At 41.0% G+C, this 16,354-nt stretch overlaps 1 protein-coding gene across 7 annotated transcripts in view; it reads right to left on the reverse strand.

The window, feature by feature from the left end:
• The window catches only part of PAN3 (poly(A) specific ribonuclease subunit PAN3), an 83,601-nt gene that overhangs the window by 66,404 nt on the left and 843 nt on the right, over positions 1-16,354 (reverse strand). For 5 of the 7 annotated variants that reach the window (XM_038174914.2, XM_038174921.2, XM_038174907.2 and 2 more), the window contains exons 2-3: positions 10,635-10,775; positions 3,719-3,840 (exon numbers count right to left, since the gene is read on the reverse strand). In XM_038174914.2, the coding sequence (XP_038030842.1) occupies positions 3,719-3,840; positions 10,635-10,775 (263 nt within the window). The remainder of the gene's footprint in view (positions 1-3,718; positions 3,841-10,634; positions 10,776-16,354) is intronic. The other 2 variants (XM_038174917.2, XM_038174913.2) reach the window with 1 other exon arrangement.

Genomic DNA, 16,354 nt, shown 5'->3' on the forward strand with positions numbered 1-16,354 from the left:
AGGAGTGGTAGGATGAGGCAAAGAGTTACTATTTTTAGAAAGAAACTAAAAAGAAGAATTAGAACAGCCAGTTTGAAAACCCTGCCTCTTCTGAACAGTACTGAGGATTTTCACTCCCATCTTTTTTCCAATGCAAATTGAACATTACAACTAGCTGCACCTTCACCACTAGTCTAAACCCAACAAGAAGTTCTAGACCTCTTAAAATACTCTTCAGCACATACAAATGAGATCTCAGTCAGAAAGATAATTCTGCAGAAATGCTGATCACTACCTACCTCACATTACGTATGTTCAAAGATGCATATTTCCTCCTTAATTCATCAAGATACAATTTGCTTTTATTTTCCTTCCTTATGCTGCATACTTACGACTAACGCAGACAATGTATTGCACACAAGAGCATGGTGACTGAAAAAATTTGGATAGTAACCTTGCTTGAGGCAATTTGCCTCCATTACATATGTGCTATGATAACCCAAATACACACAGCCAGTCTTTTTCAACAAACCTGGCTTGTTTCCTACACATGACAAATGCATTCTGAAGTTTAATTAGGACTAGTCAGGAAGACTCGTGTACTGAATCCCTGCTGATAATGTTGGAAGGCATCTAGTGAACAAGGCTTGGACTGTACAATACTGCATAGTGAAAGAAAATGAACATTATTCACAATAGGCTATTTCTATCCTCACCAGACTAAGGCAGCTACGTCACTTGAACTAAGCTTTCTACATGGGGTCACTATTTCCATTCCTTATTTTCAAGCTGTATAGGTTAAATTCAGAAACTCTGCAGTCTGGTTTGGACAGCAGCACCGGTTTTTGTTTGTTTTTATTGTAACCTTTTTGTTCCCATTCCTCTATAAAATGTAGGCAGCTTTCTTCTTTAATAAGGAACGCATTCCTTCACTTTTGAAAGGAAATGTAAATATCAGATACCATAACAGCAACATGCACACTGCCAGCTGTCTTTAAAAGAAGGATTTGAGCAGCATGCAGGGGACAATGAAATAAACACTTAATCAACTATCAAATGGATGCTCATTACGTATGCACCATGCAGTCTGTGTCCCGAGTAAGTCCTAATTATAATTCTTCTACTGAAAAGACACAATGTTATGGAGAATACACCTTAATGTAACCTCCCCAAGGCTGCATCAGCAGCCTAAACTTAACATTTCTTAAAATCTAACTGTATCTTAACTAGCATTTCTTCTAGCTGTGTGTTTATTTTGCTGTCTACACAACTTCCCCAGTCTTAAAAAAAAAAAAAAAGCTGAAAAAAGTTTCCTCATATTACACTGCTGATGCATCTATTTGTGAACTGCACAGATCTAGCAGAGATGACTAAGTAACTCATAGATGGAATAGATGTTTTCATCTGCACAAGCAAAGCAGAGGCTCATTAGACATTTTGCAGCAGATTTCTGATGTTTCATTAATAGCCGAAAACTAAACTTGCAGTATCTTAAGACTCAAGCACCTGGAAAGGTATGTGTTCTGTTCACTCTGCTTTGGCCCAAGTTTGCATTATGCCAGCTTGTTTCTTTGTCCCAAATAGCATACATTTAGCTCATGCAATTCTAGTCTCCATTCTGTAAGTGTCTCCAGTCCTCCTGCTCTTTCCTTTCCAGTTGTCTGCCCAGCTCTTCATTCATTCATCTTCAGCTCAGTTTCTCTAAGCACACAGCATAAGTCTTTGTGCCCTTACACATCCCTCTGCTATAATTAATAGAGATGCAGATGTTTCTTTCCCCTCCACTAAATACAGATCCACTTCCATGCTGCTTCAGTCTTAAGTGTAAGGGAAAAAAAAGAAATCAGATCAGCATTCCTGCTCAGTGTTCAGGCCAGGCCTAGATTAAGGCAACACTGTAGCAGCAGGAATGTGCTCAAGCTGGAACATGCCAGTGCAGGTTACATCTTTGGGAAATCATCTAGCACCAAGTAAGTCTCCAGTGGGTCTATATAAACCAGTTCTGCAAAGTTAAGTGACCAAATCTTGGAAAATTTGTCAGAAGACAGCAGAATGTACATCCGTGACACAACCACCCATCTATCACACCTTAAGCTTTTGTTCCAAACTAGAAAGCTTTGCTATTATTTAAACAAAAGTCATCAAGATTCTTCCCTCACCTTGTTCTCCAAAGAGCTAGGTGACATGGAAAGCCATGCTACAAGTGGATAAAATGTATCGCTAGGGTGTGAATTAAGCAACTGACTGACACTCAAAACAGACAATGTTACCAGCTTTACCTATGTAAATAAGAACCTGAATTACATGATTCAAATAAATAAAAAGAAACAGAAAAAAAATAAGAACGGTTTTTAAACTGCAGTTCAATGCCCCTAAGCACTTTCCAAAAATAATGAAACCCATCATCAGAAGTTCTTTTCTTTAGCCTCCAGTGGGTAAGCAGCACATCAATTTCTTCTGTTTTCTCAAAAAGAAACAGTGCTTTGACTGTGATCTCACAGGCATCAGTATTTTTAAATCCCTTGAACATTCATGCTAGATGCATTCCTTATAACATTACTACAAAAAAAAAAGTTATAATTAAAATGTTGTGTTTAGAAAGACACCAGTGCTGCTGCAGAACAGGCTTTAAAGATACAAAATGTAACAACTTTGCACTAAAAGGATACAATATGATCTCTGTGATACCAAAATCTGTAACTGTACAAACAATAACATAACCTAACTTCCAGCTTCAACAGTACCCTCTGTGGGATCAGAGGTTAAAAAGTTCTTTTTAAAACATGCATCACTATCAGTAGTAAACATCTCCATAGTTTTACGATTCTGCTGAATGAGAAAAAAAAAATCCAGCCTTATTGAAAACATGCATTAAGAAACAAAAACAGAACACCCTTAATTATTTCCCACCTTTTGCTGAGTTATTTTTCAATCCATAATACAGCCACAATTGAGATCAAAGTAAGCTCATAAGGAGAGTTTCCTTGATATAAAAGACAGCTGTTGTCAGGACTCAGTGGGAGCTATTTGACTTGCACTCTCTTTCATTTACCAGACACTGGTTTGTTAAAACTTTGAGTACAGGGAGAGACCATCTCTGCTTTTAAGCAGCGTAACTTTGAGGGAATTATTATAGTATCGCGTGTGCTGCTTCAACAGAAACTCATTTAGGTTTTAAATAACAGCCTTTTGCTGTAAATCTTTGCATACTACTACCTACACCATAATTCCACCTCATGGAAACTGATGCCTACATCCACAGAGCAGTATAAATAGAAAAAAATAGGACTTAAATATGTAACCTATATCACTGAACGCTACCAGAGACTGAGCTTATAAATTCTGATTTTTTTTTTCCCCCTGCTAATTTACTGGTTCAACAGTTCACTTTTTGCTTTAGTGACTTTTGGTCTTCATTTCAAAATCTAATACTTATATACTTAGTAAAAGGCTATCAAAACTAGATATGAACATAAAAAGATATCTAGAAGCACAACGTTAATGGACGCAGCAATGCCTAATCCAGCAGCTGAAATAAGTGCCAACAAAACCAGGCTAATTGTAAAGCAATGATATTGTTTCATTTCCATTAGCAAGATTAAAGCATGTAGGCTCAGGATACCCTGCAAGATGCCACATACCAGAGAGCTGCATTTTCCCTGACCCTTGGACAGTTTTCCCTTCTTGGTGTAACGCCAGCCAAAAATTAATGGAACACCACACAATTCACTGCCATTACCTGCATCATGGGATACTTGGTTTCAGCAGGACTTCCAAATCCATTAACGCCAATGAAGCTGGTGCTAAAGTAGGAATCTGTGAGACTAGCATCAGCTAACCCACCGCCATCTATTCCGGGAACTAAAAGGAAAAAAAAAGAAAAACATTTCAGACAAATGTAGTTCACCATGGATTCATTTGCTGAGATCTTCTATCATTTTTTGGCTGGGGGGTGGGGACAGTGTGAAATAGAAGTTTGGTAGTCCTACTTTTCAAGTCTAACTTCTCATCAAAGCAGCTAAAACCATACATGCATAAATATCAAGAACGAGGTTGCTAAATGACAGCATATGGAGCATGGATTTACAACACAAATGCAGAAAGTGGCAGAAAAGTGAAAGGTTTTGAGGGAAATGATGATGAGTTTGAACTTTACAAAGGGTAACAAGACAGGTAATGGTATCAAAACAAACAACCAACCAACTAAAAAAAATAAAAGGCAAACAAAGAAAGCCTATATCTTAGAAAAATGTGTCAAGTAAAGTTTCTAAGGGGATATACTTGTTCTTTTAAAGGGTAACGCACAAAACATACATTTAAAAATATCTCAAGTCCTCCCATACAATGCAGAAATACTTTAAAAGCTTCCTTAAGAGCCTACTGCTATTTTCATTATCTTGTACTACACGAAGTGGCAACAGTTTTATGAAGAGTGGCCAAAACCTCCTTTGGAATGAAAGCAAGTGTGAAGGATGTAACTGAAGAAATTAATCCCACGAAATTGCGTGCCTGGGAGTAATGGCCTCAACATACAAGCACAAATAAATGAATTCACTTCTATGAGACTACAGAGAACAACCAGCAGCAGTCATAATTAACACGAAACATTCAAGCAGGTATTACTTAGATAACAAAAAAAGACTTTACAGCTGTACACACGTTGCAATTCAAATTAAGCTTCCGCAAAAACACCCACAGCAAATTATAAAGACACTAATCGGTATGGCCAGGCCACTGCAAGCCAACAGACATGAGTAATTGGTAGCTCTAAGGTAGGAAGGCACACATCCAACTCAGAAGAACATCCTGTACCAAACTATCCAACTTGAACTTCTGCATGGACTTCCAGCCAGCTGGTGACACACTGAAACAGCTTCCTGTCCCAAATCCTCAAGGGAAATAAAGTGGAACTCTGTAGCAGAGCTAATGGCATGCAAATTGTAACCCCGAAGGTCTCACCAGAATGGGAACTTCCACTCCAAAAACCGAGACTATGCAACCTGGGAAGCTGTTTCTATGCTGTATGTGCAGAAGACAGCAAAAGAACTACAGCCACATGCAGTCATAGGAAGGACTGGAAGCCAGGATCACTAGCAGCATCCGTACTGCAGGCAGATCGGCTTTGCAGTTGAAAAAATCCTTGAAGTAGCACTGCCAAATCCAGAACGTTGTTTGTGTACTCTGCAGGTTTGAGAGAGACACCTAAGGAACTTTAAAGATGCTTAATTACTAATGAAGTACAACATGAAGATTTTCAAAAAAGTTTTAAAACAGCTGAGAAAATCAGACAATAAAACTGTCTCCACCATCCATGCACTGGATACTCCTCCAGAATTTCAAAGAAACAGCCATATAGAAATTCCAGAAGTCCTCTCACTTTAGCCCTAAAAAAGACAAAGCTGTTCTTCAGGTTAAGGCATCACTTGTTGAACTTAAATTCCCGAAATGAAGCTGAAGACTAGAAAAAAAAAATAGTAGTCTGTGATTGAACTGTTGTATCAGGAAAATTAATAATGCCTGTAGTAACACCAGTTACTGTCTTCTATCTGCTACTTTCAGGCCCTAACTCATCATGTGAAGGTTGGCATTTCAACACAATCATTTTCTAGCATCATGAAAAAGTGCTAAGATTTCTCTCAGGAGAAAACTGAAAAATAGCAGATCCATGTGTAATGAGTAGCTGCAGCCTCGTCTGCCCAGAAATTTAGAGTCCACACTGCATTTTTTTAATACTTTTTTTTTTTAATGCGTTTCCTATCTAGCTTTCCCTGACTGCATTTCAGCCATTATCAGGAGCTGCTGCAGTTTTGATACTACATTCTTGACTGTAAAAGACTATGAAAAGCTTTAATTTTCAGGAAAAAAAATCATTTCAAGGTACACTGTATCAGTACAGCGGTATATCTGCCATTTCATCATTCTGTCAAACCTCAGATTACATCCAATCTTTACACAAACTATAGTGACTCCCTTAGATTACACGACCAGTTCTCAAATCCTTCAGTCTGATGAACAATTAACAGACAGCCAATTGTTTCAACTTCTCCCACTGCTCCTCACTACACCGGAGTCAATGCAAGAATCCATTTAGCTTGATTTCCCTTGGACAAATACAGCTAATATGCAAAATCATCAAAACTGGAAAAAGGAAAGAAAACTTTCAAGTGGTTATCTCACCACGTGCAACAAAGTGAGAGCTTCAGTTGCATGAAATAAACCTCCCAGGTCAGCTCCAGTAAGCCAAGACAGCTGGTACAGCTGCAGTTACCCTATTGCATCCAAATAAATCACTGGAGCCAGCGCAGGTAGCCTCACTAGGGCAAAAACAGGCCAGCAGGACCAGATGCTCTTCTTGTCAAGAGGAGGTACCCGCAGTGCCACGCAGCTCAGGCTGAGAGGACCAGCAGGCTTCCCACAGCACTCCCAGGGCTGAGCACTGCAGAGGATGCTGCCATGCAGCACAACAGCATTCCTCAACACTGCTCAAGTGCCAGCAGTGGGAAAGCAGCAGCATTTGCCGCATGAGCTAATTCACGCCACTCAAAGCTGCTCTGAACTATGCTTTAGGTTTCTTGTTGACACACTGATTTATAACTGGGCTCTTCAGACAGGAAAAGCTACTCCACAGCATTTTCTGTTATCCAGCTGTGTGAAGACTCTCAAGTCCAGTGGTTTGGCTGTGCTGATGGCCTCCTTGCAGGGTTACCACAAATTGCTGTGCTTGAGCGCTGATCCACCTTTGTACCGCTGAACTCTGCTGATGCTCCACCTGCTGCACTAACCTAATGATGTGAATAAACTTCCCAAGAGTCTGGAATACCTCTAGCTAAAGGACCAAGACTTCAAGAATACATTCCACTGGAAAAAATAAAATCAAAAAGTAAAGCTCACAAGAGCAGAGGGCAGTTTTCTTAGCAATAACTTGTAGTTAGAATAGAGTTCTCCAGAAGCGATGTGTGTAACGATTGCCTTCAAAGGAAAACTCAGCTCTAGCTTCCTTAAATTTAATTTCCCTATAGCAAGAAGAAAGAATATTAAGGCTAGCAGAAAAGACAAAACTTATATAGGTAGAAAGGAATAAGCAATCCCTGCATTGCCTGTAAGAACAAACAAGGCCATGTACTCCATCTCTGCTCAAAGGAGGGCCGTTCAGCAGTTACAGCAACGAAAGTTCAGCAAATACCTGAACAGCACAGGCAGCTGTACTGTACTTGGCACCTGGCCTTCTCTGGGAGAAATAGAAAGCACTTATCTTATGATTTGGCAAATCATAAATTCTCACTTGCTTCTGGAAGACCAAGGCAGTTGAGAGCATAGGCAAAAAGCGATTTATCATTAGTAACCTACAGGAGATCTTCAAGGAAGCATAAACTTCACCACACACATGGTGTGGTATTAAGAACAAAACAGAGAAAAAGTCCAAACCAGAAAGAAGATTTTAGTCCTTGAGAAGTTTTTGTTCTCATGCGTTTATTCATTCGATTCATTTACATTAGAACCCGCATTTGATTTCTGTCCACATTTCTCTTACCATAAGAACACCTTTCCAAACATGTTTCACATAATGCTGTTAGAATGACAAATGCAACACTGAGGTTTGTATTTTTTTTCGTCTTTAAAAATCCGCTATAACTGCGGGTAAGTAAGTTCAGACAATAATTTAAAGAAAATCTGGAATTGGCAGTTCTTGCCAAAGGAACATGCCTTTGTTTTGTAACAGTACTATCCACCTGTCAAAGTCCGATAAGTTTTCAATGGACTCCTCCCAGGAGAGAAGTAACAGCTTTCTTATAAAAATAGAAGGCTTGACTAGGCAGATGTGAGAAAAAAAATGGATGTATGAAGGAACAGAAAGCGTTGTCTCCTTTTTCAGGAGGCATCACATTATGCAAATGATTATGCAAACTGAGAATCCAGTGGTAAAATACATGCTGACACATTAGGTAAGCACATACATCAGAACAAGAAGAAACTTCTAAACAACATCGATATTAAAGCCAGAAGTTACATCCCTGCAATTCTGGAAAGAAATTTAAACATCTTGAGAAATTCAGAAGGTGCTTTCTACATTTTACATCCACATTATCTAATAATTTTTTGCTTGATGAGTAACACTGCAGCTTAATGTGACAACTGCAATTAAAAATAAATATCGTCTTATATAATTCATCACCCACAGAAATTTAGCAGAAAGTAGGCTTCCCTTCAGATGCAGGCACCAAAGAGGAGGGGAAAAGAAACAGATGGTTATTTTTGCCTTACTTTTTTTCAAAGAATTTTTTCAGGTACAAAGGATCTCACCGCAGCTTAGGTACTTGAGTACTGCTGTGATGAACTCGACACAAATGTTTCAACAGATGTTTCAGTGGGTTTTCGGTTGGTTTCGGTTTAATGCTCATCTTGTCATACTAGCACTAAATACTAACAGTATCTGAAAAGGTGGCATTTCTAATATTTTCACTCTGGACAGTAAACCAATCCTGCACTCTCTTAAATGGCTTCTTTATGAACTTGGCATTAGCACTGATCATCTAGGAAATCATTCTTAATATTAAAAAAGGATCTTTTACAGTAACAGAATGGTTACTGGCCCAAAAATGAGTGGGCTGAAGTAAGATGACAATAGATTTTTGTTGACAGTCTTCAAAACAACTATTTAAAGATTTCTGGCAATATAATCAAACAGATTGAAATAATCCATTTTGCTACTATCACTGCCTACCAAGCTGTACTATAATTATTTTATGCTGGGGAAAAAAGCTTATATTTATAGAGGTAATCTTGATTTCAGCTCCCAGAGTAGCCACAAATACAGGCACTTTTCACCTCAACACAGCTTGGTAAACTTAATCATATGTTCGCTGTACACATGCACACAAAGAACAAGGTGTTATCTCAACTAGATATGGCACTGGAGTTTTTACTGCTTTATATCTCCAGTGGAATTTTACACTGAGATAGCCACTGTAACACTGAGACTAAAACAATAAAACTTTTATACAAAGCCTACGTATGGCAAGTCACTTAAGACTTAGAAAAGTGGTTTTAGTGCTCTAGAAGCACTGCGGTGTCAGAGGAACTTATGCTTGTCCTATTTTGCTTTGTACTGATAGGTTTTTTGTCAGGAAACAGGTGCTTGAGGTGTTAGCCCTGCTGTGTACTTCATGAGCACTATACATACTACCAGGTGCATTTTGGTGTTGCTTTCCCTACTGCATCACTACTATTTTTACTGTTTGCTAGGGAAAGTAAAATCTCTGGTCTTATTTTACCTCTCTCATTTAATGCAGCATTTCCCAAAACCAGCCTAGGAATCACTGAAACAGGGGCAGCTGACAGAGAACCTGAGCTAATCCCCCAGGCATGAGGAGCAGGAGCACACCGCTGCGCTAGGATGCTGAGAATGGAAGTGCAGTTGGAGGGCAGACAGCACAAACGAACCAAGTTGGCTGAAAGGCAGACAGGAAGCAAAACAGTTTGGGAAACGCTGCCTTATTTACAAACACTCCCACTAAGTGATGAGATATTCATGGGCAAGCAAAGGAAAACAGCAATCCTTACCATAATATTAAGTGACTGGGCTGCTTTTTTTTTTTTTTTTAAATTTTATCTCGCATATTATACAAGCATCCGATAAACCCCCCCAAAAAGTACAGCTGCCATCCTTTTGCTCTGTAAAAATCTTTGTATGGCATCCAGAGCAGCAGGACTCCTCTTCATGGACCGAGTCCAAAAGCACAGTGATAAAACGAATTAAAAATGATACTTTTTCAGAAGAGCCATCAGAAGTACTCCTTATCAGAGACAGCAATTCCAGCTATGGAAATCACTTAATAGCAAAGCTTTCAGAATAATCCTTCTCCAAAACACTTCACAATTCCTGATGTATTGCATCAAATTTTTCAATATACCACATTCATTTTTTTCAAAACACACATTTGTTTCTTAACAGCCTCCTCCCTGTACATAAAACTCAACTTCTTATATGAAAATAGTTGTATGAAAAGGATGAAGATGTCCCAATGACCTATCCAGGTTATTTCTTACGGGAGTGGGAGGGAGAAAACAGAAGAAAGGGAAGATCTTCCCAGTTTCACAAGCATTAGAACAATTGACACAGAGGGAGTCTACCCATGGGCTAAGGGGATTTCTTATCTCTTATCCCACCTCACTACAACATCTACAACAACTCGTGTTTCTACCACCACTTTAGAATTCAAGTATTTTGTTTCTGAATCTCAATTCTCAGAGGGGGAAAAAAATAAATAAATAAAAATAAAAGGCCATAAGGAAGCAAATAAAATAATACAAATAAGATCTAAACACAAAATGTCTTTGAAGACCAGACAAAACAATCACACCACCAGAACTTAACTCCCAAGAGACTGATGGAACACGGACATGCACGGAGTGTGATCGGCACCGACTCATCTTCAACACACAGCGATTCACTGTACCATGTTTAAAGGCAGTGTAACGTATTACATCATTACCAGAAAACAACAGATAAGGAAAACATCAGCCACATCAGCTTACTATCTAAATCCCTCCACTGACCCCCTTTCCATCAGCTGCCTTGAGACCAAGAGTTTTTTCAGCTTCCAAGGTCCTACAGAACTGCTCCTCCCTGCGTTTCTCACCCCACCCTCACTTACCATTCGTCCATTTTTCCCGCAGCAGTCTAAATTTGCTTCTAGGTGGTTCCTTACACAGGGAACTCTTTCTGAGCTGGTCCCCAAGGTCACTATTTTCTGTGCATTCAAATCCTTCCTGCAGGCCCACTCCTACAGTGATACCTACAAAAAATCAGTTATCTAATAACTGCTAGACAGAAACTAAATGGGGATGCTCAGTATCTTAAAAAAACATCATCAAAACTTCAAATTATTATAGCAAATATCACCTTTGAGTTTGCTCATAAGATATCTATAACTATCCCCCCACCCCAAACACACAGTTTTATCTTTGTCTTTGAAAGAGGAAAACAATCAGAACAGTAATAATGCCATTGTCATGTACTTTGATACCCAACACGTGGTAGGTACTACCAGAAACAAATAAGTACCCATACTCCCAAGGGATCTGTGATTTCTGTGCAATATTTGGGCTTGAATGTTTTCTTACCCAATAAAGAAACCCCCCCCCCAAAGTATATAAATACAGGAAAATCAGTTTCAAGCACCATGGCACGTTGTATTTTTTCCTGGAAGTTTTACATGCTAGAACTGCCCCCTTATATATCCCAAATAACTTTGCAGATGTAAAAGTTTTTCCTCTTCTCATTAACCCCTCCAATAAGTTTTCCGTTTCTTCCCCATTTCCACATGAATCACAAACGTGAGAGAAAAATCCATGCCTATCATTTCTCAATTTCTGCTGTTGATGTATGAAACAAGAGGCGATTAAGTGAATTCAGTCATTTTCGTTTACTCCCATGCATCTCCTAACTTATTGTTTTTAAGTCTTTGATTCTCAACCGTTTAACAGTCTCCAGCTGTCCCAAATGTCTCATCAATTCTCAGACTTGTCTCCTATGTCTTTAAAAAAAATTGAGGAAAACGTAAAAATTGTATCCTCTATCTAATCCTGGAAAAGGCATCAGGAATATTAAAATTTGAGGCACCTCTCTAATAAGAGAGCACAGGTATATGACAACTAATACAGCATCACCTGCAGAAAGCACAAACAGGTCTGGAGAAGGAACTCTCAACCCTCTTTCCTGACTACAATACCTGTCTTCTGCATCCAGGCAAAGAAGAAACAAACCCAGGGAAAAAGCAACTAGCGTATGGCACACCACAAATGTATTTACATTAAAAGTTTGATACCTGCTTCTATATATTTCGAGCTGTAAATACTCAAACACTACCAGAGACGATAAAAAAAATCCATACTTAGAAAAGTATTACATACATACAAAAATCCTGACCATTGTTTCATTGTGTTAAGAAGCGTAATCCAACAGATTACCTTTAATATCTATTTTGCTGAATGGCTTATCTTCCCATTTTCTCTATATCCGCTATTCCATTTAGTTTGAAGAAGAATGGGCTGGAAGAGACTTAAACACCTTAAAAAAAAAAAAGCATACAAATGTATGGGTCTTCCCACCCCAAGCCTAGCCTATTTATGGATTTACCAAAACCTAAGCCCTAATTCTTGCTTAGCTAAGTGCCAAGTGATTGCACACAGAGCTGCTACAGCGGCCGTCAATACCCACTGCAGCTATGACTGGCCTTCTAACACACAGCTTGTGGGCTGTGAAAACAGCAATCACGCTTTTATGAGGCTAACCCAACGCAAACCAAGCCTTCGTCGTCCTCCTTTCCACCCCCTCACGGACAAAGCCTACCTAGACAGGTTTCCTCAGCAGCTGTGGAAAAACAGAGCAGCACTGCGGGCACGCTGTGGAAATAGGGGCCTGGTTTGAACACAGTTTTCCTAGAGGAAGGCTTTTGGGAAGAGAACAAGACTCGGAAAGCTGGGAAGGAGAGGCAGCAGCAGCACCGTGCCCGTGGCCAGCTCCTGCATGCTCCTCGGTGGACAGCAGCACCGGAGCCCGCTGCGGCAGAGCTGAGCGCAGTGCTCAGCCCATCAGCCCTCCTCCGGGGCTGCGCTCAGACCGAGTCAGGCACCAGGCTAAAGAGCGAGCACTGACAGTAACTGCTGCGTATCGGGTGCTTCACAGAAAAAAAAAAAAAAAAAAAAAAAAACACTGTAGCAAGCAGTAAACGCTTCTATTGGTGTAATACAGTGTTTGTGAGGCTCATGTGCTGAAGAGTATTACATTTGTATTCATTAACTTTCCAGTAATTTAACAGCTGCAGTTGTCTGTACAGCTTTAACTTGTCCAGCTTACATACAGATGTGTCAGATTTCAGTAACAGTGACAATTTTCTTCAGACCCTCCCTCGCATGGCACCAAGTGCTCTGGGAACGAGCCATCAGCAGGCGGTAGCACAGGCTGCCAACCTGCTCGTTACACAAGTTGTAAAGGTCCAAACGGAACAGAGGGCAGACACACGAGGAGAAATTTCTCATGCCTCTCACCTATCCTTTCCTGAGCTGCTCCTTAAAACCCTGCCGGTCATATCCTCCCTCCTAAATGCCAAGGAATGGTAATTTTCCCTATTTCCACTCCTTCTACACTCCTCTTAAGCTAGGTACCACTGCTACTCTGCCCGGTACCTGGGCTGCCACTCAGGACTTGTGGCTAGCAGAAGACCACTGTGCACAGATTTTGGCCACTAACAAAACTCAAGGAAACTTTTTTCTGATATTTTCTCCTTCCTTTTTTGTTATGTGAAAAGGACTTCTTTCTAAAATCAAATGTTGGTGAGGCAGTTCGCAGCTGCACTTCTTATTTTGCAGACGGGCAGCTGGACACTTTGCGCCCAGAAGGCCGAGCGCTCTCAGCACCAAAAGAGCAGGAACAGTGCTTTGAAAATGCATGCTTCAAACATCAAGTGCTTTAGGGACAGGGGTGCTACCTTCTGAAAGTGAATGGAGTTCATCAGCATAGTCAGTCTCATTCCCAAGAACATAAAAAGCCACAGCAGTCAGGCCAAAGACACATTTAGCCTTCTGCATCACCTCCGAGGCTGGACCACAGTGGGCGTGTAGACAAAAACATAAGCTCAAGGTGAGGATGAGGCAGGGCTTCCCTGGAGGCTCTCAGCTATACATAGTAGAAAATGAGCTTGACTCAGAAATGATTTTTTTTCACATTTCATTGTCTAAGGTGGAGTTTATTCCAATAATATCTGATGACTTTTTGAACCCCTGTCAGATGTTAGTATCTAAACCATCTCTGTCACAGAACAGTTTAACCACACGTCACGTGAAGAAATCTCTGTTGGTTAGCTCTGGACATGTCACCTGCTTGTTTCACTTAATACTCTTGTACTGGAATATTTCTGCCCTGGAATATTTCTTGCATTTTCACTGTCCTTCTCCTTATCATTCAATGTTCCCATCACCAGTGTTCTGAAAAGAAGTCAGTATTTGGGGAGTCTTTGTGATTACTATAGAAAAACCTATAAGTAAATTAATAATCCTGTACTCAGAGCAGGATTAGAGTAACACGCATGTTAGAATGAGGCGCTGACCCACTTTTAACAATAAATAGGGCTGCACAGTTAATTACTCAATGAGCATTATCTGCTCCGCACACTGAATGATGCTGGGGTCCAGTGAGGAAGAAGGGAGAGAAGGCAGCACACGCAGGTGCCTAACTGGAGGCCACCCCGATACTTCTGCATTAGGGAAGACTGGCAGTGAGACTGCACAGGCAGGATACCTTTTGGCACTTCCTAATTCCACATTCTTTACTTCTGAACTTTACTGTTCAATAAGGGTTGATGTATAGCTTCCTACATCCACAAAGAATAAAGCTTTCATTCCATCCACTTGGAAATCGTCCTGGTAACACCATGAGCCATCAGCAAAGTGAGAATTACAGAGATGAACTTGTCAGTAGCTATACTGATCACCTCCAGATTTTGAACAAATATCTTCCTTATTTCTTTCACAACTGCATACTGAAGCGAGGAAGCTTAGAAGCAAGACTGGGCCCACTCTAAGGCTCTTTGCTTAATTTGTCTCTCCTTCCTTTCCTTACTCTTCTTTCCCAGCTAGACTCCTTGATATAAGACGCCCCTCTACTAGTCCAGGCCTTTGCCTCCTGTAACTTCAAGCAGGGTGTCTATCCCTGCAGGGCATCACTGATAACTCTGCAGGGAGTTTGCCCATCTTGGTGCCCTCACAACAGGGGCTACCGCTGGGAGCCCCATGCAGTTTTAAACCTCTGACTGGCTGATACATACTCAGACACATGGTTTCCAAATAGTTTAACTGCTCAGCAATATCAACCACTGAGCACACAAATTCTTAAGTTTTTTTCTTAGGTTTAGGACTTGAGCAACTTTTAGAGTTCTTTCGTACAAGAATAAAGAAAAAAAATCCTTAGATAGAAGCTTTTATCCCCAAGTCAGCTTATAAACCCTCTCCACAAGCCTGGATACACTAGATTAGCAGATTTTAACTATTTACTTTTACATCTTTATTCACCTATACATCTCACAGGTAATTCTGTTCAAAAGGAAAACAAGCAGAGATCAAATGATCACTGCTAGATCTTTCCCATCTACCTGTAAAAAAAAAAAAAAAAAAAAAAGCAGCATAGACTTCACTTTGAACAACTGAAGTCTGATAAAACTATCAAAAATTGTATCTTTTAATAGAAAGCGTTAAGCAATTCTATGTTTTAGGGTCGTCCTGGAAGAGCAAACATGACAGTGCTGTACTAATACAAGGCACTGTCCAGCTACCAGCTCCACAGACAATATCGCTCAATGGCACGAGCCCACTACACCTGGTGAAAAAGCAGTTACAGGTTCCTGAAACATATCGAGTGCTGAGAGCTATACACAGGATGTTCAACGTGGTTGCACCTTAATTTCAGCAAAAGCATGGCTGTGACCATTTAGCAGTTGAGTCACTTCATGTAAACAAATACCAGGTTTATGACAGAAATCAATAATGCAACCAAGCTTAATGTATTCATTTAGAGCATGACTTTTCTGAAGAAGCTTTATAAGCTTGCTGGACTTTGTTGTTCCAAGTGCTGCTGCTGCTTGCGCTACACACCGAACTGTTCTTAAAACCAGCTTGCTACAATCAGCATCTATTCAGCCACCACAAAACTGACCAGCAACTGTCCTGCAAGGCACGCAAGCACCCCAAACTCCTACCGGGGAGGGAATGAAGGCTGTAGAAAGTCAGAAAAAAAAATCAGAAGCGATTTCTCCTTATAGCAGCAGATACTTTGCATACATCTACATTGTTACAGCTTCAGCATTTACAAAGTGACACGCGCCTGCAATGTAGCAATATTTCAAGGCTGAAGGCTCAAAACTTCCAACAGCTGAGACCCAACTGGGGCTGCCTGGAGGAGCACACCAGGCAGCAGCTGCACCCTGCAAAGAGCTGCTCCCCAGCTGGGGGGGGGGGGCTACCTAAAGACACCCCAAACCCAGCACCGGGGCAACCACTGCCCAGGAGCCCCCCAGGAGGGGGACAGGAGGGCACCCCCCTCCAGCATCCCCTTTCCAGGGGGGTCTCCTTCCCTTTCTCCCCACACCCGTCCCCTCTCCCTTTCCGCCTGCCCCTGGCGGACGGGGCTAAGATGGAGGCACCTCATCCAGGAAAGGGCGGGGGGGGGGGGGGGGGAACCCCCAAAAAACCCCCCCGGGGATGCCGACAGGCGGGCGGGGAGGCCCGGGGGAGGGCAGGGAGCGGCCCCGCCGCCACCATGGCTGTTATTTGTTTCCGGTAGCACCACAGCACGCTCGGGAGCCGCTTCCCAAGGCGGGAC

This window comes from Anas platyrhynchos, chromosome 1 (assembly GCF_047663525.1).
Source record: "Anas platyrhynchos isolate ZD024472 breed Pekin duck chromosome 1, IASCAAS_PekinDuck_T2T, whole genome shotgun sequence".
Taxonomy (NCBI): Eukaryota; Metazoa; Chordata; class Aves; order Anseriformes; family Anatidae; genus Anas; species Anas platyrhynchos.